The sequence below is a fragment of the Physcomitrium patens genome, chromosome 8 (genome assembly GCF_059467195.1).
Source record: "Physcomitrium patens ecotype Gransden chromosome 8, ASM5946719v1, whole genome shotgun sequence".
Taxonomy (NCBI): domain Eukaryota; kingdom Viridiplantae; phylum Streptophyta; class Bryopsida; order Funariales; family Funariaceae; genus Physcomitrium; species Physcomitrium patens.
The window spans coordinates 17,756,440-17,780,720 of NC_143417.1; the positions used below are offsets into that span (position 1 = coordinate 17,756,440).

At 36.1% G+C, this 24,281-nt stretch overlaps 1 protein-coding gene and 1 long non-coding RNA gene across 2 annotated transcripts; one reads left to right on the plus strand and one right to left on the minus strand.

Moving 5' to 3' along the window:
- The first annotated feature begins 2,979 nt into the window (after positions 1-2,979).
- On the plus strand, positions 2,980-5,401 carry LOC112285870 (sucrose transport protein SUT2). Its single transcript, XM_024527179.3, has one exon. The coding sequence runs from the start codon at positions 3,401-3,403 to the stop codon at positions 4,997-4,999; it is 1,599 nt and encodes a 532-aa protein (XP_024382947.1). The 5' UTR covers positions 2,980-3,400; the 3' UTR covers positions 5,000-5,401.
- A 165-nt stretch (positions 5,402-5,566) lies between these two features.
- LOC112285544 (uncharacterized) lies at positions 5,567-6,216 on the minus strand. The gene is made up of 2 exons (XR_016504617.1): positions 6,077-6,216; positions 5,567-5,920 (listed from the first exon to the last, which is right to left on the minus strand). It is a non-coding gene; the product is annotated as an uncharacterized LOC112285544 (long non-coding RNA).
- Between the last annotated feature and the right edge of the window lie 18,065 nt (positions 6,217-24,281).

Sequence of the window (24,281 nt, forward strand, 5' to 3'; positions counted from 1 at the left end):
AAAATACCTTCAAGAGAGACATGATTTTTTTAATGATAACATGGAAAGAATTCTTATCAAAGCCTCACTATCAATTAAAGAAAAGAAAGCTAAAAAGACTATACTATAAAATAGTAGTTTTAGTAACAAGGCTAAAACATCAATAACAAGACTCAAAATCCGAGATTCACTCAAAATTGGACCATAGAAAACTCAGCACAAATGCAAACTTAGGCATGACATAAGTAATAAAAGACAAAGAATATTAGCAACACATGTATAAGGATGAACCTTTTTAAGAGCCATAATTACAATGCTACAATAAAAATGGCATTCATCCAATAAACATCAAGCAATAGAGGTATAGACAACAAATTCCATGATAAAAAGATGATCAATTCAAATAGAAAGTTTTTATTTTCTCAATCAAACTAATAAATATTATTGATATTAATCAACACATTAAGACTCACTTAAAGATAATTTAACAAATGATGAGTTCATTTTTTAGCAAAGAATAGAAGTATGCAATAGATGAGGAACTTGACTCATTGAAATAACATGGCACATGTGAGTTTATTGCCTTATTTTATGACTAAAAATCAATTAAATCAAAATAATTTTTTTAAAGAAGTTTATTAATAATGGATCTGTAAACCAATATAAGTATGTATGGTTACCAAAAAAAAGCTAATTACATAGTAAAAGCATTAATTACCACAAGACGTTCATGCTTACAACCTGCCTTGCAATAAATAACATATTTATTGTTATAGTCATCATATTTAAATAAGATATATGGTAAGTGGATGTTATCTTAGCTTATCTGAATAATAAATTGAAAGAAAAGATAAATTACTTTAACATTGTAAAGAATATGGACATTCCATTAAAGCACAAAGACAAGATATTATACTTATTATATACAAGCAATTGCTTACATGTAATATATGACAATGACTTAATGCTTGCACTCATTATTTATATTGATGCTCTTTTAATTAGAGGGAAGAATTTTGAGATCTTTGTAATAGATGACAACGAACTGTAAGAATGGTATAAGATAAAAGACCTTAATAAGCTCAATCACTTTCTAGCAATAAATTTTTTATAAGAAAAAGAAGTTGACATTAAACATGTGACACAAATAAAATTCATTACTAAAAAATTAAAATAATTTTAAATAGAAAATGCAAAGCCTATGGAAACTCCAATAAAAAAAGATATTTTTATCAAATATCAAAACAATTAACTAATAGGTATAGATGGAGTAAATTTTTTACCAAAGAACTATAGATTCTTTGTTATATCTTATAAGCAACTTCATGTATAATATTTCTTTTTTTTTGCCAATATTTTGTTATTGTGTAGAGCTTAATTAATATCTAAGATAATTAAGGAAAGAAAGGGAGATTAGAGGCAATGGCAACTTCTTGTGTGTCAAATCAATGAGCAAGATCAAAGAGAAGCATCTTTGTAAGGATTTTCAAGAACAAACTCTTTGGAAGAAAATTTTCATTTAGACTTTGTATATACCATGATTTTTCTTTTGTAACTATGATGTTCTATATAGGATCCTAGTCTTGCAAATTATTAGTATATTTTTTTTTATTTGTTTTTTCAACTTCTGCTTCTACATCTTTTTCATTCTATTGGATATGTCAATTTCTAACAAATTTTGCTTGATACATAATGCATTTCAGACAAGCAAGGAGTCAAGAATATTTTTTAGTATTTACAATGAACAAAAAACTTGATAATTTAATATAGAAAAGATAATACAACCTTAAATTGTTGGGTTACACCAATGCAAATTGAAGAAGATACAAGGTGATCCATTACTTTGTTGGGAGGAGGGTAGGGAGGGGAGACATTGTATTCAGAATGCAACGCATAGTGATCATGTGGTTTGGCAAGAAACAATCCACTATCTTGATCTCATTGAAGGAAGCAAAATATGTTGTTGCAACCATTGCCCTGAAGAAAGCTTTGTGGCTTTGAAAGGTGCTCAAAGAATATTGTCTAGAGCAATCAGATACAATGCTCATTCACAAGGATAATCAATCATGTATTACAATTATCAAAAACTTTGTGGAAGAGAAGTGTTAAAACCATTATGGATGTATCCCATTGTGGGACTCCAGACTGCCTTAACCTCATGTCAATCCACTCCAATGATGTGACATACTCTTGCCAAGAATATCCAACATGACAGAGTTGGGTCCACTATACAATATCATGTTGTTAATATATAATTATTGCTTCTCAATACAAATCTTCAATATATTTTATCTCCATTATAATCACATTTACTTGTGTATAAAGATGTATTTTCCTTATAATAATAAACTTTTGCATGTCCATCATGGCTCAATCACCTCATTCTTATTAATGCCTCAAAACATCCAGAAAACACTAATCCTTCTTTTTTCAACACACCTTTGAATCATTATTAACACTCTTATTCAGATTGATAAATATCCACAACACACTACAAACAAAATCTTCATTAGCAAGTTCAGACTCACATCATACATCAATTTGACTTCCAATACAATCTTCACAATAATGTTTTTGAAAAGTGTTGAGATCTTAACTCTTGTTTCTCATGTCAAGAAGAAAAACATTAAATTAATTTAAAAAAAAAAAAAAAAAAAAAAAAAACACAGAAACATGGGAACCACAGAGTGGGAAAGGGAAGGGAAGCACAGTAAGGAGCAGAATCGGCGGTCACAAATGGAGGCCACACACTCGAGAAGAGAAAAGGGGGGGGGGTTTGGGGAGAGAGCCAGCCTTGACCAAATCCTCACAGCGGACTTTTCCCACATGGCCCCTAATGCAAAGGAGGAAGAATCATACGGAAAAAGGAGGAGGACAGGAAGAACACAGAGGAAGTGGGGGCGAGGGAGGTTTTACACTTTCCAGATCACACACACTTCCTCACAAACTCCCATACATACTGATGGACAGACAGACAGAGACATACACAGATCGTCGATGCGGATCACGCTTCCCTCCCAAACCGGAAGCGTGAACCCAGTCCAGTCCAGTCCAGTCCCAGTCCAATCCTGTGCACCCCAACCCACATCCACCCCCACCCAAGTGGAAGGAGCCCACGCTTCCCATAAGTCCCCCAACCCGACCTCACGCTAGCACTCAAGGCACCTGCAGCAGCAACAACAGCTGCTTCGTTGCCTGAGTGCCTGCGGCGTTGCTGGATCTCCCACTTGGCTGCATTCGCCCCCGCCTCCCTCGCTGCCTCGCTGCCTGCCTGCGTGTCTGGTTGGATTCGGTGGTTAACTAGTACCTACCTACCTACCTACCTCTCCCTCCCTCTCTCTCTTCTTCCCCCTTGAGAGCGGATTCATCTTCTTGTCGATGTGCGTCGTGTTTAGGGATTGAGTGGATTGGGTTCGCAGGGATGGAATCGCAGCGGGTGAAGAAGAAGAACCGGGTTCCGATCCGGGCGCTCATTCAGGTTGCTAGCGTTGCCGCCGGGGTGCAATTTGGGTGGGCGCTGCAGCTGTCGTTGTTGACGCCGTATGTGCAGGAGCTTGGAATCCCGCACGCATGGGCGAGTTTCATCTGGCTTTGTGGGCCGATCAGTGGCATGGTCGTGCAACCGATTGTTGGGCATTACAGTGATAGCTGCACGAGTAGCTATGGGAGACGGCGGCCGTTCATTCTCGGTGGTGCCATCTTGGTGGTGGTCGCAGTGCTTATCATTGCGTTCTCGGCTGATCTCGGGTACCTCCTCGGTGACGAGATTCTTGGGGCAACGCGCCCACGGGCGGTGCTCGTTTTCGTTTTCGGATTCTGGGTTCTCGACATGGCAAACAATACCCTTCAGGGCCCCTGCAGAGCGTTGCTGGCGGATTTCACAGGGAAGGACCAGAAGCGGAATCGTCGAGCGAACGCTTTCTTCTCTCTGTTCATGGCCTTAGGAAACATTTTGGGGTTTGCGACGGGAGCGTATGATGGTTGGTACAAGATTTTTGCGTTCACGCACACCAAGGCGTGTGACATTGCCTGCGCTAACCTCAAGTCCGCGTTTCTGTTGGGTGTGATTCTCTTGTCTTTCACCACTTTCTTGAGCGTGACTGCAGCCAGTGAGGTTCCGTACGATCCTAAGAATGCAATCAAGGGCACCGCAACGAAGTCCGTGAGGCAGCCCCTGTTGGCGGACAAGCCCGTGGATCGGATTACCTCCAGCTCCGCAGCGGAGGCGTCGTCCGATGACGACGACGACGAGGATGACCATGAATCCGAAGCGCTTTTCTGGGAGCTAATGGGGGCTTTGAGGGACCTCCCGAGGCCTATGTGGTGCATTCTCCTCGTTACCGCGCTCACGTGGATCGCCTGGTTCCCGTTCCTCCTTTTCGACACGGACTGGATGGGCCGTGAAGTCTACGGCGGTGAGCCGTCAGATCCGCTGAAAAGCGTATGGTACTACGATGGCGTGCACATGGGATCTCTGGGGCTGTTGCTGAACTCCGTCGTGCTGGGTTTGTCGTCGCTTGCTATTGATTTTGTGTGTAGGAAGCTGGGATCCAGCTACGTCTGGGGAATCGCCAATATGATTATGGCGGCCTGCTTCGGGGGAACCGGATTGGTCACCCTGGCCGCTTCTCGGGCAGCAGCTCTCGCGCCCAGTGCGGGCCCACCGACTTATGTGATCTACTCCGCGCTGGCGATTTTCTCGATTTTGGGCATCCCCCTCGCAGTGACATACTCGGTGCCGTATTCACTCACTGCAACGTACACTGAGAAAGTTGGTGGTGGCCAAGGATTGTCTGTGGGATTGCTGAACCTCGCAGTCGTCGCACCCCAAATGGTTGTGTCGGTGGGGAGTGGGCCTTGGGACGAGCTCTTTGGCGGGGGCAACATGCCGGCCTTTTTGTTTGGAGCTGTGGCTGCTTTTATCGGTGGCATCGCAGCCGTGCTTCTCCTACCTCGCCCTCCGCCCGATTTTACCACCAGGAACCGGCTTCGCAGGACTCACAGTTCCCCTATTCCTTGAACTTGTAGAGTTTATCGTTCCTTTGAATTGTAGTGCCTTCGTTTTCCTGTAGAAGGTCATAAATTATGGCAGGTTGCAGTGATTTTTAGACTTCGAATTTTATGAATCAGTCTGTGATAAGGTCTTCGATCTGCCAGAGTGTTGATTGGTATATTGTGTATGATAAAGTAGGTGATGTTCACATGTGATATGGTGGTTAAGGGAGCAACTAAGTCGCAGTGCTGCTGAAACCCAAATCTTAGAGTTTTGTTCGAAGTCTATCGGTTCAAATTCAAATGGACTAAATACCGTGCTGCAATCAATGCTAGGTCGGTTTTTTTTCGTATGCTGAAAATAGAATTATCCTGTTTTAAAATTGTTAACTACTAACTGACAGTTCAATGAAAACGCCCATTTCCGCAACTATATATACATTGAACACCTTGACGAAATATTGTGGATAATATTGTTTACATACGTAGTTTAAATCTTCATGATATTTACATTCTGGTTGGCGCGCAATAGATTGCAATCATGTCACTTTTTCACTCTTTCTTGTAAGTAGTTAATTTCGTTTTTTAGATAGAGTTGCAACTGTGAAAATATATTTATTTATATATATATATATATATATATATATCTTAAACAAATGAGGGGCTACTCGGTTACAACTCGCAAAATCATAGCACAAACCATGTATGACAGAAAAGAGATTTTCTCACTAAAAGAAACGAAGCTAGACGTAACAAATGCCATGTGAATATACACGATCCGCATGAACTCTCGCTTCTACTTGTAAAACGAGTGTGCATTAATTTTTGACAAATCCAGCTGCAACTCAAGACCTTGCGTGGCGCATGAGTAGTTCGTGGAGTATTCATGTGATGAAGTCCATCTATTCCTTCGGGTACTCTTGATCATTGAAGATGTTCCACATGTCTGCTGCAACATTTTAAATCAAGGTAAGACACTGAAATAGATAATTCTGTGACATGAAAATGATTGACGCCAACAGCATCCATTGCGGCTCTATGGTTCTTACAAGACACTCACAAATGAAGCAACAGAAGTCCCCAATGCAGTAGGCTAGACAATTACCTCGGTTGCATCACCGACATCACTTGGGGCCATCGAACCAAGACTGATAATAAATCTGCTTTACTGCACGGGCACTACCTCCGCAGACGTAAGCATCTGAGTTCCTCGCCATCACTTCGTAACTGCGGCGATTCCACAGAACGAGCGGTTCTATGCTATCAGAGTGTAGAGGAGCTAGTGCATTTGTCTCAGATTGACTTGTAAGAGTGCATCGCTGCCCCCCTTCTACGAGGACATCCTGATGGGTTCCTATATCGCATTCTTCTCCAAATGAGCTACTACTAACCCTCTAACCTAATTTCAATAAATATATAATGACCGAGTGGTCTTCCTAAGAAGAAATGATCAATACAGGTAGCATGAGGACACTTGCAAGCCCAAGTTGGCCTTCGAGACAACATCCGAGCTCTCGCATTCGATTGCGCATATCAGTGCTGATCGACGCATACTGCGTGGTTTCTTCGGAGCTGGAGGGCAAAAATCAATGTCCACGTCGGGAATTCTATGCTCCTCGGATTTGGGTGTCTCACAACCCGATTCCTCTGAATTGAACGCGTCTTCTCCCCCGCTCAAGAAGCTCAAATCCAATGTCAGACTGCTCTTCGTACGCGATGCATTCTGATGGCTCGTGTGAGAAGTTCCACCAACCGTCAATCTCTTGCTGGCTGCGCGCGAGGGGCGAAGAGAAATGAGAGTTCCTTTCAATCGCATTGACTCAACAGACCCTTGATCCGATTGCGTAAACAACATAGTAGGTGCCATTGATGAATCAAACGTGCCACTGCCCTGCTTGAGACGCTCCCAACTGTTAGAACAACACCCGCTCCAACACCTTGCTCGCAACTTTTGCTGATCCCCGTAGAACCTCCAACTGAAGTAGTCTCCAATACTTCTCAAGCGAGCTCTTAAATTTCCCGTCGACAGGATGCAAGTGCAATACCCTTTGCTGAGATCTAGAGAAGATCTCACGATACAAAACTTGCCAACATAGACTTCAACAAGAAGCGAATGGAAACTCGTGAGCTGGAATCCAGCTTGCAAGCGAGTACCATGTTGTCGTGGCTGGCAAGCAACGACGAAGAAGCCCTGACCCACTTGGAAGCTTGCGTGTGAAGCAAATGCCAACGCGAAGAAGGCGAAGATGGAGATGAAGAATGGAGGGCGTGGGTGAGTACGTGCATGCTAGAGCAAGAGAGAAAGAGAGTGAGTGAGAGAGAAGAGATCGAGAGCAGAGCAGAGCAGAGTTTTTATGGAGGTAATAAGGCCATGGAACAGGGAGGGGGTTTGGGAGAGGAACGATTCTCCCCCTGGCAGGAATTTTATTACGAGCACGCGTGTATCCACCGGAACGTCAGGGACGCGTCGCTCGCGACGCCAGCGCCTGATTGCCTGCCTGCCTGCCGTGCCCGACTCCCACCATGTTGGACCTTGTCACACCCACACTGCCAGAAAAACACCAAACTCACGCGAAACCAAAGTAAAAAGGAAACAGTCAGTCACGCTATTGTTGCAGATTTGCGATGGAGTCTGATCTGGATCCTACGAAAGAAGCACTTGAATGGGATGAAATCCGCCCTAATCATTGAACAAAAAGTAAATAAAATCCATCATATGCTACCCATCTGTTTCAAGCACACACTCTTGCACAAATTTTCAGTTTTTGGGCTTATGAAGGTGAACTCCTCGTTGCTCATTGTTTGTGCATGGGTGAACTTTGTTGTGGTCACCTGAGAACAACCTCATGTGTTTTGTAAATTGAACATGTGTCCTTTTGTTGTCGATTATTTCGTCACAGGGAGACACTTTTCGTTCGCTATTTTCAAATGATTTTGCTGTTAATTTTGAAAAAAAATTGTTAGAAAATTACATCGCACATTGAGCTTTGGTGGGATGGCTAAAGACGTTATACAAGAAAACCAGTTTTAGGTTTATTTTATAGTGTGTGTATATATATATATATATAGAATCATTATGAACAGATTTAATGGACAAAGATTGATGTTTTCCAGTATTGCCTTGGCTAATGTCAATAAGTCATGTGTCTCAACTTTACACCATATACAAAACATATGATTTATTCACTTAATACTTTCCAATAATATTTTCTTTTAGATATGAATCATTAAACCATTGTTGTAAAGGAAAAATTTAAGTGTGTTATCTGCAATGATTTTAGGACCTAAAAATGAACATGATGTTTATGTGCAAATATTTAGAGGACAAAGAATTTCCCTCTCTCACTCTCACTCTGTCTTTACATACATACATGTACATGTGTATATACATATACAAACCACATAAACTTTTTTTGCATTCACTACTCTCTTGCGAATCTTTAATAATGTTATCTGAATCACCAAAACATGATTGAGTTTTTAAAAATTCATCACAACTATAAAACAAAAAAACAAAAAAGCAAATGGTACATACAAACACACTACTATATATATATATATATATATATATATACAATTATTTATTTATTCATTTTTTGTGTCTGGTTGCAAAATGTAACTGTTTCCATTGTGTTTCATTTTTATACATAAAAATAAATATATAAAGTCTTATTAAAACCATTATCCATTTTGAGGTAATTATAGTTTCCAAAAAGGTAAAATTTTGGTTTCACTTTCATCAATGACAGCTTTTATGTTTTCAGCACAAAATTGAGTATTAATCATCTATGATGTTAAACTAAAAAGTAAGTAAAATGTCTTAGTTTACATGATCAACATCAAAAATGAAAGTTGAAGTAGAACCTCATTTGTACTCAAATGTGAGCCTGGTGAAAAAGCAAGCAATACTATGTTGTTTTGCTTTTTAGGGAGATTATTTGAATTCATTACAAAGTTTTAAAAACAGTGTTATTAAAAACAAGGATTGTAGGATTCAGGGGTCAAATGTGGCAGTTTGCTCCAAAATGCTGCTTCTAGCAACAACCAAGCATCCTGTGAATGTAAAACTTGAAACAAAAGATATTTTATTTTAATTTATCTTGATCCAGAGAGTTTCAGTTTAATGGAGATTTGAAAGCCCATTGGTGAAAGCCAGTACAATCTCTTTTTTAGAAGGAAAAAATAAAAAATAAAAAAAATGCATTCAATTTCAGTGGACAAAAGGAGTATTGTATCATCAATTGGACAATGAATAGAATAAACTTCCTGTTGTGTCTGTCCACCCACCAACCCACCCAGACTTTGTGTGGAGACAACAACATGGCAAAAGGACCACAAGCTTCTGAGTCTTAGTATTTCCTTCCTTCACATCATTCACTCCCCTTCTGCCATATGACCACATTGAGAGGAAGGAACACACATGGATGAAAATATACATATGAACAACAACATCCACCACACCCACACTAGCAAAGCATTGAGAGCATTGAGCTTCACCACCACCTTACTGAAAATAACCACCACTTGAATGGACATGCTTCATGGCCCCATTGAGGCCTTGTGGGTCATGGCACCACTTTCTTAAAGACTGAACCCCCCATAAGTTGGATCCATTTGTGAAAGAAGGGGCACAGTGCCAAAACAGCATTCAATTCAAAAGGCAACTTCATAGAAGTTGAATAGACAAGCACAGAATCTGGAGTCACTCTTTCCCCCCTTCCTCCCTCCTCATCCAAAACAAAGAAAATCAAACAAGAACCCATTAGTACCACTCCCAGCAATAATCATGTATGCCTACACAAAAAGAAGATCCTTGCATGATTTACTACCCAATATGTGCAGCAGAAACTTGAGACATTTTCCACATTCTAACACTTTCTCTCTAAGCTATAGGTGGGGCTGTGATTGAACCCCTAAGAGGAGGAGCATCAGCATACAAAAGGGGGGCGGAGGTAACTGGAAATTGCCATCAGCTTTGAGATCTGAGATGTGCACTTGAATTCAAGTGCATTCCAAACTTGAATGTTTGAATTGGGAAAATAAAGAAGGAAAGATGCCATGAGAGGAAGAGGAAGAGAAAGGGAGAAGGGGAACATGGCCCTGATTTGACTCCATATTAAGGTCCTTTCCATTATAAGTTGGTGGGGAGAAGTTTAAGGAGTTAAATGAGGAGCCTCTCTTCAAACAAAAAAAAGGTGTTTGGGAGGGAAATTTGGAACGTTGTTGCTTCCCATGAGCCCACCAAATTTCCCTCCCTAACTCACTCCCTACTACTACTGCTGCTACCTCCCTCCACATCTTGACGGATCATGATATTGTAGCCCAAATTGGCTGCCAATGGCTTCTGCTTTTCATGGCCTACGACTACTGCATGTCCAAAGATAAACAACTTCAAAGTGACGGATGTCTGAAAAGGTTAACATTTGTGCACAATGGGAGGCCGCGTTGGATGATTGAAGTGGATGGAGCGGCGGTGATGTGCTCCAATCAGCTCGTGGTGGTCGTGGGACAGTTCGGAGGGGGGGGGGGGAGTCCGGCGCCGGGAACATGGGCTCGTGTCCCGTGTTCCCGCGCTTGCACGCGTGACTGCAATGATATCTCTTTTCGTGGGGGCGAGTCGCGTATACCCCCACCGGAGGGATTGATGCGCGCTTAAAACTCTTCCTAACGATCTTCCTTTTCTTTGAGCTCCCGCTTCTTCACCTGGGCTTTGCTCCTCATATTTGTTTCACAAATGTTTCACTTCGTGAAGCGTCGCTTGTGAGCTGGATTTCACTTCGGTAGGCATGGAAAGACGCACTCGGTGTGCCAGCTCAGAAGAAAAATTTCGCGTGGTTGAGTTTCCGCTGCTTCTTTGCTGAACCATTTGAGATACAATTAGCTGGACTTGAGAGATATAGTTTGGTTTATGTTCTGAGAGCTGGGTTGGAAGGATTGAATGTAGCTTTCTTCTTCTTTTGTTGGAGGCGTGATCTGTACTGTTTGCGAGTGTGTAATAGTGTTCCTGAAGCTGGAAAGTGCGAAGGTTTTTATGTTGTGTAGCTGGAGGTGCGCTGCATTTCGATTCTCCTAGGTTTGGAGACTAGCGAAAGCATAGCTTGGAGATTTGTGTTGTTATAGTTGTTGGAGATTTCTCGAGTGGGGCATTCTCTCGCGCCGAATTCAGCAATGACACCCACTATGTTGTTCTCGCATTCCATTGAGGAGCCCATGCAGTCGATGGGATTGAAAGAAGGTGATCTTGTCCCAGTGGGCAATTGTGATTATCTGCCTAAATCACAGGCGGTGCGCACAGCGAGCAGCAATCTGATGATGCGAGAAGGTTCCGGCACCAAGACCACAGGCGCGCTGCATGTAAACACCAGTCTGTCGCTAGATTTGAGCTCAATCAGGAGGGAAGCAGATGCAGAAGAACAACAAGAAGAAGAAGATAGAGAAGAAGAGTTCAACGCAGGGGATCCGGATTGCGAGACACCGAAATCAAACCAATGCAGAATCCCTGATGTGGACATTGATTCCTGTCCCCAAGCTCCGAAGAAGTCCCGTGGCACGAGTCGATTGGCACTGCTTGGCACAATCGAATGCGAGAACTGTCGCCCTATGTCCAAGGCCGATCTGCGCTTGCAATTGTCACCTTGCTACCTATTTTAAACGTGGATTTCCATTAGAAAGAGAACTCAGTCAGTCTACTTTTTGAAGTCCAGTTGAAATCTTAGAAACAATTTTATCTAGGAGAAGAATTCGAAGAATGTAGCCCAGCAGGATGACCTTGACCCACGGGAATCATTCTATTCGCATGCCTCAAGTTGAATCAAGAACGCAAACCGCGACTTGAGCCACTGCCGCGCACTGAAATCACACAACATCACTCGCTCTGCACCTCCCTACTGGTGTACTGTCGGAACGACGGAGAAGAATGGGACTGCTCGCACACCCACAGAACAAGACGCCGGTGCAGTGACGCTGCAGCGAGAGGCATGCCGTCCACAGCATTGGTTCGATTGCCCCAAATGACATGGGTAACGCAATCGAGGTAATCACGGATTCTAGAATGCATGAGAGGTTGCTACATCTTCTTCATTCTTCTGCTCATTCGCAACGCAGCGGGAGCAGTCTGTAGCAGAGCCAATGCCGGTGCCCTGTGTGAATGGGTTTCCACCTATGTGTTCCAACGCATGTTGTGAGTCTTTGATTTTTCAATTACTTTATTTTCTTTTCTTTTATAAATTTTCATTCACTGCAATCGTGTTGGATTGCTGATACAGTTGAGAAACAAAAGATTGTTATGATGTCTACTATTACAGCCCAATTTATGGTGTTTCACCTTTTCCAACAATGACATGGACAACTAGACTAACGTTTTAATCTGAATCAAAATTTACTACATATGAGAATAAATAATTTTTGTTTTTGTTTTATGAAGATGATTCATAGGAATATTCAATCTAGTTTAAAATCAACTTTGCATGTATACTTTTTGTAATGTATAACAAAGTATTAAGACCTTAAGCCTAAACAATATGATAAATTTAAGTGACTTTTGCAAAACAATGCAACTTATTTATTTATTTATTTATATATACTTACTTTGTGGTTAATACATACAAAACTTTGCAACATATATATGTATATATATATATATATATATATATATTATTGATTATAACTTATATTTTGGCAATGTAATAACTTAGTCAATTTTTAAAGTACTTATAGTCAAATTATAAGAAATTGAAGTATATTTGTTTTCTAAATTATTCAACTTTTACTTGATAGAATATTTTGAAAAGTATCTTATTCACATTTACAATACATATAAGAAAAATTTAAAGTGATTCAATTTTTTATTAAATCAATTCATCATGGATGAAGAATTATTGCACCTTTATCTATATTTCCCTTGTTTCCATATTCCTAGCCTCAATCCATGTTCTCAACTCCTCTTCTATGTCCTGATCTCTCTTCTTCCATCTTGCTTCCTTAAGAACTAGCTGATGTTTATGCACTTGTAGCCAAGGTCCTCTCTTTCTTGTTGAAGAATAGACTAGGTAGCATCATATCTTTAATGGACTCTTATATAAGTTGTATAATTTTTGTAGTTTCAAGAAATGATTCTTCTGAGCAAGAAACTTATATACAAGATAGATGTTGGAGCTAATTTCTAAAAGAGTTGAGTATTCAATGCCCTACAAGGGCTTTCAACATTCAAATCAAATATAAATAAAATAAAAAATAAAATATGTAAAATTTTAATATGCTATTAATATGCAAGCAACACAAGTTATAAAATTCTACAGAGTATTATAAAGCAACTACAATTAATAATTTCAAATATGACAATAGGTTTAGTTTCTAAAATTCATAGTAATAGAAATAGGATGTATTCTATTGAAGACCGAGATTGTTTTGGAATGTCAATAGGTGTAAAAGATATAAATCTCAAAGAAAGAAAATCCTCATTACAGTCTTGTGTCACTGAAAGGAACTAGAAAGTCACTCAAAGATGATATAATATTGAACTAAAATGGCTATTGCCAAAAACAAGAAGACTGGAAAGTCTTGAAATAAGACTAATGATTAAAAAGGCATTGAGAAGAATGAAGAAGGCTTCACTCTTGTCTCTATATATACTCTTAACTAGGAATTATATAGTGATGTCCTATAGGACCTCCAAAATGTGTTGACTTTGCAAAACACATATCTTAAGTTGCAAGGTAAGTTTCTTATATGTGTACCACATAGTTAATTTGTTCCACAAGCTATCAACATGTGATTAACTTATTGACGAAGTTTCTAACCTATCAATCAATTATAAATATATGTAAAGTCAAAACAACATCTATGAAGCTTCTAAAAAGTTTTTCTAGAATGTATTATAAAATTAATCTACTTTTATTTATTTCTACCTAATCACATAGGTATTTATTAAAGTACCTATGTATATCCGTAATATTACCCTCCTTTCTAGGGCCAAGTTCCACAAGGAATGGTCTTCATATATTAAAATCTAAAATACAACAAATTATATTTGTGACATACTTTGAACTTTGTCCCATTTAAAGATGGTTGATAGGTCCTCTCAACCATCAATAGTATCTCATATCAAGGTAAGAAGACCACCTTGTTATTTGATTGTTGTTGAAGCGTTCGTAACTTCCTTCAAATAAAACATTTGGAACACCATCATGAGTTACTCCTATCTCTAATACAATCACCAAACATCGGTTGTAATATCAAACACATTTTATTTTGCCATCTATTCGAAGAAAGACATGTTGTTCTTGAAGATCTTTATCTTGATTTTGTCATCTTGAAGGTTGTAATAATTACAATGTTTCATCTCGTAAGTCTGCAAATGAAAGCTCTAGAGTTGAATTTACTAATTGTTGGTTCTCCATCTCCTTAGCTTCATAAATACACTCAAGCTACAAAATAAGATAGAAGGTAGAATGTTATCTTTCTTTGATCTTCTTTCTTTTATAGCAAAGATTTATTATTCTTCACCTTCATTTTGATGGATGTCGTCAATGAAAAGCTTCAACTCTCTTTGCTGCATTTGCAAGATTCTTTGCTCGCTTCCATGTGCATTCACTAATGAATAAGATATTTCAACCTATTTTGGCATTGTCTTGAATCTAAGACTTCTTCCACTTCAAAATTTTGACTATTATCTACTTCTTTAAAAGAGGGTGGCGTTTGTCTTCTTCTCCAAATATTCATTGTCTTATATGGCTTAAGAAGAGACACGTGAAATACACGATGGATCTTCATAGATTTTGGTAGATGTAATCAATAAGCAATAAGATTGATTTGTTCATAAATAGAAAAAGGTCTCAGCCTACAATAGTCCAACTTATCACAAGGATGAGTAGTCTTGATATTACAATGAAGTAACCATACCTTATTATCCACATTGAATTGTAGTTACTCCTTATGATAAGCATCAACATTAGTCTTTTGTCATTCTTGATCTTTCTTTAATTATGTCTTTATTGTTGCATATAGCTTTGATAAATGATTTGCTAAATCTTCTGCCACAGGATTATCAACTTTTGAAAAGTCAAAAGTATCAAGTCGTAGATGATAACCATAATTGGAAAAAAATATATATTTGTTGAATAGAAGAATGTACTGAATTATTGTATGTAAACTTTGCCAATGGCAAAAGAGTTGTCCAATCATCTTGATGCTAGTTGATGGTACATCTCAAATACTGCTCTAAAACTTAATTCATCCATTCTATTTGCCTATCAGTTTGAAGTTGAAAAGTCAAAGAGAGCTTTATATCTACCTTCAAAATCTTGAATAGGATTCTTCAAAATCTTGATACAAGTTGAGTCCCCTTATCTAAATAATATCTTTTGGCAATCCATGTTAGCGATAGATATTGTCAATAAAAAGCTTAGCTATTTCTTCACTTGAAATAGATTTTATACATAGTATAAAATGTGCCATTTTGATGAAGTGATCTACAATTATGAATATAGAGTTATATGAACTTGAACTTAGAATATTTATAATAAAATCTATAGAAATGGAAGACCATGATTGTTTGAATATAGGCAATGGTTGGAAAAGTCTATAGGATTGATGACGAGGAGTTTTTAATCTTGAACAAATGTCACATGACTGAATAGAGTCTTTTATTATCTTCCACATTTGTGGCCACCAAAAATTTTAGATATAAGCTTTAAAGACTTGTTGTATCTAAAATATCCTACTGCTAGAAAGTCGTAACATATATAAAGAACATATAAACATACTTCTTTTTCTAGAACATATGGACATCCTTTGAAATAGAGTAGGTTTTTTTTTTGAACTTGTACTTCAAAACATCATGAATCTTAAAAAAAAGATTCTTGATATCATGAATAAGAGAATCAAAGGATATACTTGATTGAATTTGTTTAACAAAGGTTGAATCAACAGTCAAAGTTGATTTCATTGCTTGAAGATGAAATTTCTTTGGCTTCAAGAAGATTATTTTTTATTTATCAAAAGATACATTTCCTTCTTTTGATGCAAAATAAGAGCATCTAGAAACAACATCTAATAAAGCTTATTATTTTCTAACTCGATATATGATCTTAAAATCAAATCTTAATATTAACATGCTTCAATAAACTTGGTAATAATTCAAAATATATATCGACATGAAATATTTGAGGTTCTTATAGTATATATATATACTATGACTAGACTTGAAGTGCCTTCTAGATAATGACACCATTCTTGAAATGAATCCAGAATTGCAAGAAGTTTTTTGTCATAGATCTTATAGTTAATCTTGGTTGTTGAAAATTTCTTGGAATAAAAAGCCATTGGATGAAATTTGTCATTAGTTCCCATTTGTGACAATATTGCATCCAAGGCAAAGTCTAATGCATCTGTTTTCATAAAAAAATGTCTTAGAAAAATCAACATGATATAAAGTTGGTACAAAAGTAAATTCTTTCTTCAAAGCAACAAACAATGCTTTGGCCTCTTTATCCCACTCAAGTTTGTCTTTACAAGTCAAACATATAAGTGGAGCTACAACTTGAGAAAAATTCTTCATAAAGATTTGATAATAATTATCAAAGGTCAAAAAATATTTCAAAACTCTTATTATTTTTGGAATCTTCTAATCTATGATAGTATGGACTTTCTTTAGATCCATCATAAGGCCTCCATTGAAAATGATGTATCCCAAAAAGTCAACTTGAGTAGTATGGAATATATACTTTTCCATCATTGCTTATAATCCTACATCTCTTAGTTTTTGTAACACATAAAAAATATAAACTTCATACTCTTCTATAGTTTTATGATAAATAAAAATATTGTCCAAATATCATATGACAAAATCATCAAGAAATTCATGTAAGACATCATTCATTAAATGTTGAAAAGCAACTGGTGCTTTCATGAATCCAAAAGGCATGATATTATATTCAAAATACACATACCTAGTTCAAAAAGTAGTTTTCTATTCATCTCTTTCTTTGATGCAGACTAGATTATATGCTCCTCGTAGATCTATGTTTGTATAAATCTTTTTTTGATTTAATTGATCAAGAAGTCTTGAAATTAAAAGTAGATGATAGTTATTCTTAATGGTGATCTTATTAAGGCCTCGATAGTTCACACACATCCGTAGGGATCCGTCTTTTCTTTTTTACAAATAAAATAGGAGCCCTAGCTAGAGATTTAGAATGGCATATAAAGTCCTTAGCTAAGTTCTTATGAATATATTCTTTCAATACAGCTAATTCATTTTGAGATAGACTATAGATTGGTTCAAATGATGGTTGAATTCTTTCATGAAGATCAATGGAATAATCATAAGGATGATACTCTGGAAGAATATCTATATTTTTCTTTTCAAAAACATCTTAGAAATCTTGATACCGGCCAGGAATATCACTTGACATCTTCTCACCATCAACCATAGACATGGCATATATATCAAAACATGGCCATTTATTTACGGCATGTATGAAAGCTTTTTCATCTACCAATAATGATTTGGATGTACTAGACTTATGGATTTCTCCTTGCTTAGTAGGACCTTGAGCTAAACTATGGGAAAAATTAAGATTGCGAGAAATCTAGTCTATTCGAGGATTATGTCTTTCTAACCACGATAGTCCTAAAATAATTAGGTTAAAAAGAGATTTAATAATATTAAATATTACTAAACTATTGTGATGACTAGTTGCTACTTCTATAGGAATAATTTCAGAAATAATATCCTTAGAAGATAATGAATGTCCATCTATTACTTCTACATGTACATTTTTGATTTTCTTAACTAAAGATATATCTTATTTTTTGACAAAATCTTCATCTGTTCAATAGGTTGAGGCTTCTAAATCCAATAAGACTAAGACTTTGTGATTTGTTGGTCCTAAACAAACTTCTATTGTAAAACAAGGTGAGGGATCAAGTAAGAGAATGAGACCTTTACTAAATATTGTACATGATTTCAATTACACAGTTCTTATTCTAGCTAAAGCAACTTGTTTTTTGATGCATTGTCTTCTTTGGAAATTGTACTTCTCATTTTACACTTGTCTTATTTCTTTGCACAATGTTAAGTAGTGTGCTTAGTTTTTCTATAATATAAGTATAAGCATTCTTGATGTTGTCAATTTTTTTCAGTTGTGTAAGAAGTTTAAAGCATACCATATTAATTTGCATTGGTTGTGGACTTGATAAATAAGTTTCTATAAACTTAAGAGTTTCCATCATTATTTGATTTGTTCTTCTCTGGCCAAATCTTTCTTCTTGATGTCTTTCAAATAATCAATTGTCACATACAATGGCTTGAGTAATAAATTGTTTTAAAGATTCTATCTTTGGTATTAAGTCTTTGACATTATCCTTTAATCCATATTGAAATTGATTGATAAGGGCTTTATCATTCTAGTCCATGTTGCAAGCAATGTTTTAGAATTCAATAGCATATATGATGGCTAACTGTGATCCTTGTCACAAAAATGCTACTCTTTTTCAATTACTTTTTCTGAATGTAGCCGTAAATACTCCTAAGAATGAATTCAAAACATAAAGCAGGCATGAATCTTTTTCCATTAAAGATGCAAACCAAGAAAAAATACTTCCGAATAGAAGTACGCCTATAAATCTAATTTGAGTAAATCTATCGAGGTATTGGAAAGGATGCAACCTTAAATAGAGCTTGAATTATTGTAAAGATCCTTGAAATTTTCATCTCATTCCATCAAACTTCTCAAGCATCTTAATCCTTGTCCCCATCATAGTTGTAGAAGAAAAATTCCCTGGATTTGATTGTCAGGTTGATCTACTTAATTCATTCAACTACACAATTTTTTTCCGCAAACTCTAATCTTCTTCCATACACATAGGCATCATATCTCCATGATTCATATTGAAAATATGTGAGATTTTTATTCTTAGAGTATTGACAAACTCATAAAGATTTGTAATACTTGCAAATCTATTCTCACTTCCACTGAGAGTAGCATCCACAATCTTTCCTTGCATAGCTAACTCAAATAAATTCAAAAATTTAAATTAGATGAGGATAATCCACAACCTCTAATAAAAAATTCTACAAAGAAGGATAATCTACTCTCTTTAAGGAAAATATCAATATTAGAAAATAAGATTTTTTATTTCAAAGTATGTAATTTATAACCTTCAAAATACAACAATAGAATTAGAATAGTCCACTCACTTCTAAAAAAAGATAGAAATAATATGTTAGCACTCTTGTCGAAGTATCAAGGATATAAAACTCAAAAAAAAAAAATCCTCAACACACTCTTATAGTATTGAAAAGAACTAAAAAGTCACTGAAAGATGATATAATATTGAACTTAGAATAGTTATTGCCAAAAGCAAGAAGACTACAAAGTCTTGAAACAAGACTAAGGGCTAGAAAGGCATTGAGAAGAGTGAAGAAGGCTTCATTCTTATCTCTATATATACTCTTAATTAGGAATTATGTGGTGATATCCTATAGGACCTCCAAAATGTGTTGACTTTGTAAGACACATATCTTAACTTGTAAGGCAAGTTTCCTATATGTGTACCACATAGTTAGCTTGTTCCACAAACCACCAATATGTGGTTAATTTATTGACCAAGTTTCTTACCTATTAGTCAACTACAAACATATGTAAAGTCAAAACATCATCTATAAAGCTTCTAAGAAGCTTCTCTAAAAAGTATTATGAAATTTACCTACTTTTATCTACTTCTACTTAATCATATAGGTATTTATTAAAGTATCTATGTATATCTGTGACAATGGATAGAATTGCATAAATTCAAGGATGTTGTATTTTTTAATTCATGCAAAATAAAAGTGGAATCTAGATTCACTTAAGGATTTTCATTGTCTTATATACAAGATAAAAAAAATATCAGATAGTGGTTTATAGTTGTAGGTTATAAGTACATTTTCAAATATTAACTTCAACATTTAACTTTGAATCACATCAAAATTTTGTTGGGCTTACAATTGTATACATGTGTTACATTGTAAGTACAACCACCATCTACAAGGCCATGATTGGATGTTTTTATCTTCATGACTTCTAGGAAAAACTTGAAGATTGCTCAAAAATCCGTGAATTGAATCCTATTGTCAATATCTTGAAATTGTAAGCTCGAAGGTTTGCAATTCATTCTTTCAATTCTTCTTTCTATGTTAGGCTCACAAAAGAAGGATTTGTGGCACTACACCTTAGAAATAATGTTCTCCACTTCTTTAAGAAAACATTTAATGGACTTCTCTAGTGGCAATATTATATCTTTTAAGCCTCTTTTGATGAAATGAGAGTTGACATGCACTTCAAACTCATTTAGATTCTTAAAAAAATTACATCATCTTATGGAATTAGGATAATATAAACTTTGATAAGTATATTCATTGGTAAAGCAAAGAAGCTTTTGGAGAAGGTTGTAGCATGAGTCATGAAGCTAAATTGAAACTTTTTATGCACAAGAACTTAAATCAAGTAAAAAATTACAAATTGTTAAGCTTCACTTCTTTAAAAATAGCTTCACATGAGAAAAATTCTTAAGGTACACAATTGTTTCTATAAGGTTTATGTATAGAGAGTTTATTGGCTGCCCAAGTGATGAAGAAGACTTTTATATTGGTACTTTTTTGACACTCTCCTAAGGAACAATGGGAGAAATGTTAATGGAGAATCGACCAAGTAGGGCACTATTTGAGTTTTTACTCTGAAGAGAATAGGAAATACAAAAGTGGAGAATCTCCTTACATAGCTTATTAATTCCATCATTAGCAATGACAATCTAAAAAGCTTCAATCTCAATCCTTTGCTACACAAAGAAAAGTATTCATTGTTGTGAAGAATTACTAAAGATTTATTGAGGCTTGGCCATAAAGAGGTTGTGGATACTTTAAGGCTCTCACTATTATTATTGTACATGTATAGAAACATCTTCAGTAAGTGATTGTGGTCATGTGCTTTGCAATGCAATGCTTATGCAAGAGAAAAAGCACCATAGTGAAAAATGGTAACAGCCACCACCGCAGCTTTGTGATGTGCTTCTTTGCACCAACTTAGATACAAGCCCATTGCATAGTTAGAAGAATCCTTAGCTCTTGAAGAATGCCACAATCTTCTCAATTAATAATTGAGAGTAATTCGACAACTCTATAAGCAAGAAATAGAACCACAACCATAAAAAAAAGTCAAAATTGGACATAATGGACACAACTCTACAATGCCTTAATGAAATGATAGCCTCTTGTTTATTAAACTTACAAATCTTAAAATGGTTGTAAGCCTTAAATTTCAAATTCATCAAATAATTGTAGATTCAATAATGAAACTAGATTCCATAACATTGTATACTTTGTCTAGTGGACCATAAGAACTCCCTCACATTTGAATCAATTCTTAATCTATTTTTGCTACAAAAGAGTCAAAAATTATATAGCTTATATGAGAATCCATTAAAGGTATGATGCTGCTCAGTCCATTTTTTGACTAGTAAGAGAAGACCTCGACTAGATGTGCATATATAGCATCCAATGCCTAGACAAGTAGGATGGGAGAAGAAAGATCAAGGCACAAGAAAGGGGTTGAGATTGTAGAGTAAGGTTGACAATGGAAAGAATAAGAACAAGGGTGCAACAATTCTTCATCCATGGTAGGTCAATTTAGTAAAAAATTGGGTTGCTTTATCATCTCTCTCTCTCTCTCTCTCTCGCTATATATATATATATATATATATATATATATAAATTATAATCAATTAATTTTTATTTATTTTTAAAATTTTACGACATGTAACTTATAAAAAAATCTTTTAAAATGCACTTATTTATGTTTAAGAATTCTAATTCAAAAAAAATAAAAAATAAAATAATAATCTCTCAAATCATATTGTTACAAATTTCTAATTAATTAAATTTATATTTATATTTTAGTATTTCAATCCTTAATTTTATAGAACACCTTGATAATTGACTTGTGTAGAATTATAAAATTTCAGTATATATTTATTATAAAGAGGAAGAAAAATGGATTTAAAAAAATATTATAATAGTTATATTGCATAAAGATATTTCAAAAAAAAAAAAAAAAAAAAAAAAAAACAATGTTGACACAAACCTCTGAGTCAGTTTTCTCTATATTATTATATTTACTACTTGTAGATTACCACTTAATGTTGTTGTTATTACATCATCTTAGTGCAAGTTATGTCTACTTTTTGTTTGAACATAGTAAACTTAAATTCGTCATTTATCATTTACAAAAAGAAAAATGCATGCCACAGATTATTTTTATGTTTTTTGGTCCTCTTTGACTACAACAAAATGTTTTGCTTTTCTTAATGCTTGAAAAACTAGAGTTTTATAAAAATCAGTAAAGTACCCATGCACGTACAATCTAACAAATTATATATTTGACTGATTTTTAATCCTCTCTCTCTCTCTCTCTCTCTCTCTCTCTATATATATATATATATATATACATATATATTAAATTCAAATATTTCAAGTAAAATAATTAAACCTATAAATAAAAATTCACCTTTTTAAAGGATTTAATTTTTTCCGATTTGTAAAATTTAATTCCATGTGGTCAAAGTTGCAGCCATGAATTCAAAACTAACTTCAAATAACATAAACCCTAAAATAAATCTTAACTAATTACTACATATGAACTTATAAAAGTACCTCTGCAAATAATTGGATATTTTATTATCACTGATTGGCAGATTTTAGTCACTATAAATTGGTATTAACACTACATACTGGCAATCTATTACCCAACTCAAAAAAACAAGTGTTCTCACATGAACTGATCAATAATACATGGGACGATGTTAGCAAATTTGCATAGAAAAATCCATACCGACAAATTATGAGGTTTTGCTGCACAAAAAACATAAACGAAGGCTTATAGTTCCTTGTATTTTCTTTTTAGACCCTTCAATATTAGGTGCAAAATTGAAATGTATTTGAATCTTAATTCTTACAACCAATACAGGAGATGAGATTAATGCAGAGTCAGATTTTTTTGAAAATATGGTGACAACTGTATGGTCATGGGGGGCTCAGTAGAAGAGTCCGCCCCAGCATGGCTTCGTAGCCACAAGTTGAAGCTGGGACTATGGAAAGAAACATTCAAAATTGGGGGAATTCATACAAAAAGGAGCAGGACCCAGATTCCACGTCAGTCCTTTTGGCAGGGTCCACGTGCTCTGACCCTTTGTCCACGTCCTCAGGCGGCAGCCAAGTGATGAAGGCAGAAAAGGAAAAAAAATGAGGAAACATAATTTTTAAATATTATACAGATGGATGTATGTATGTATGTATGTATGTATGTATTTACCGTGGTGCTGACCGTGCCTGGGATTCCTCCTCGTCCTCCTTCTCCTCCGAGCCCGGTCAGCCATGCAGAGCTGGAAAACCTTACAAACAAGGGCAGGAAGAAGCCCCATGTTCTGCAGCCCTCATTGGCTGCACTGGACCACATCTCTCTCTGCATGGCTGTCTGTTTATTACCCACTCACTCACTCACTCTCAAAAGTAAAAACAAATAAATATTTCGACATTTTAAAGTTAATTCGTTTTTTTACTGAACGAGGATAAAGCCGTCATTATTTCTCATGGAGGCTAAAGCCGCCAAGGATAGCCAAAAGTTTCTTACTCCCCATGTTCGAACCCTCACAGCAATTTGAACTCAACCAAGTTTTTTCTTTTTTACATTTATTATTTATTTTAGATTCTGTTGAATGGAAAAACATGGCATTTCACCAACCATGTCGTAGTGTACTGTGAATCCTAAAACGACACTGGTATCTTTTTTCGAAACTCCATGCAAGTTGAATTTAAAATGCATGAGTGAACAGTAAATTAATTGTCCATAAAATTGGGGAAAAAAAAAATAGAAAAAGAAAAGAGAGGGGGTCCTGAGTACATGATCAATAAGAATCTGGTTGCTCAGGCACTTGGGGCAACCGCAGAATGGAACCTTCTTTTTTAATTGGAAGGAAAAAGGATGGCGCACGTCATAGTTTTTTAAAAGGAAATTAACACTATTATAAAAGCACACATGGAACATGGAATGACGAGAATATACATATAGTTAGTCAGTCCTTGAAAAGCTTCTTTAGCAAATAGTGAAACTCAATCTGCCACATCAACCTCCAAACTCCATGATCGAGCCAAAATCCAATCCTGCTTAATTAGGCTAATGTTTGTTTGGTGTTTTTCTTTTGCCAATCAACAACTTGCACAAGAGCGAGAGTGTGTAATCTCACTTGCTCGTGGGTTTTAATAGAAAGCAGTGGCT

Excerpts from the sequence above, each read along its gene's own strand:
- LOC112285870 (XM_024527179.3), top strand. The coding sequence starts at position 3,401 with ATGGAATCGCAGCGGGTGAAGAAGAAGAACCGGGTTCCGATCCGGGCG.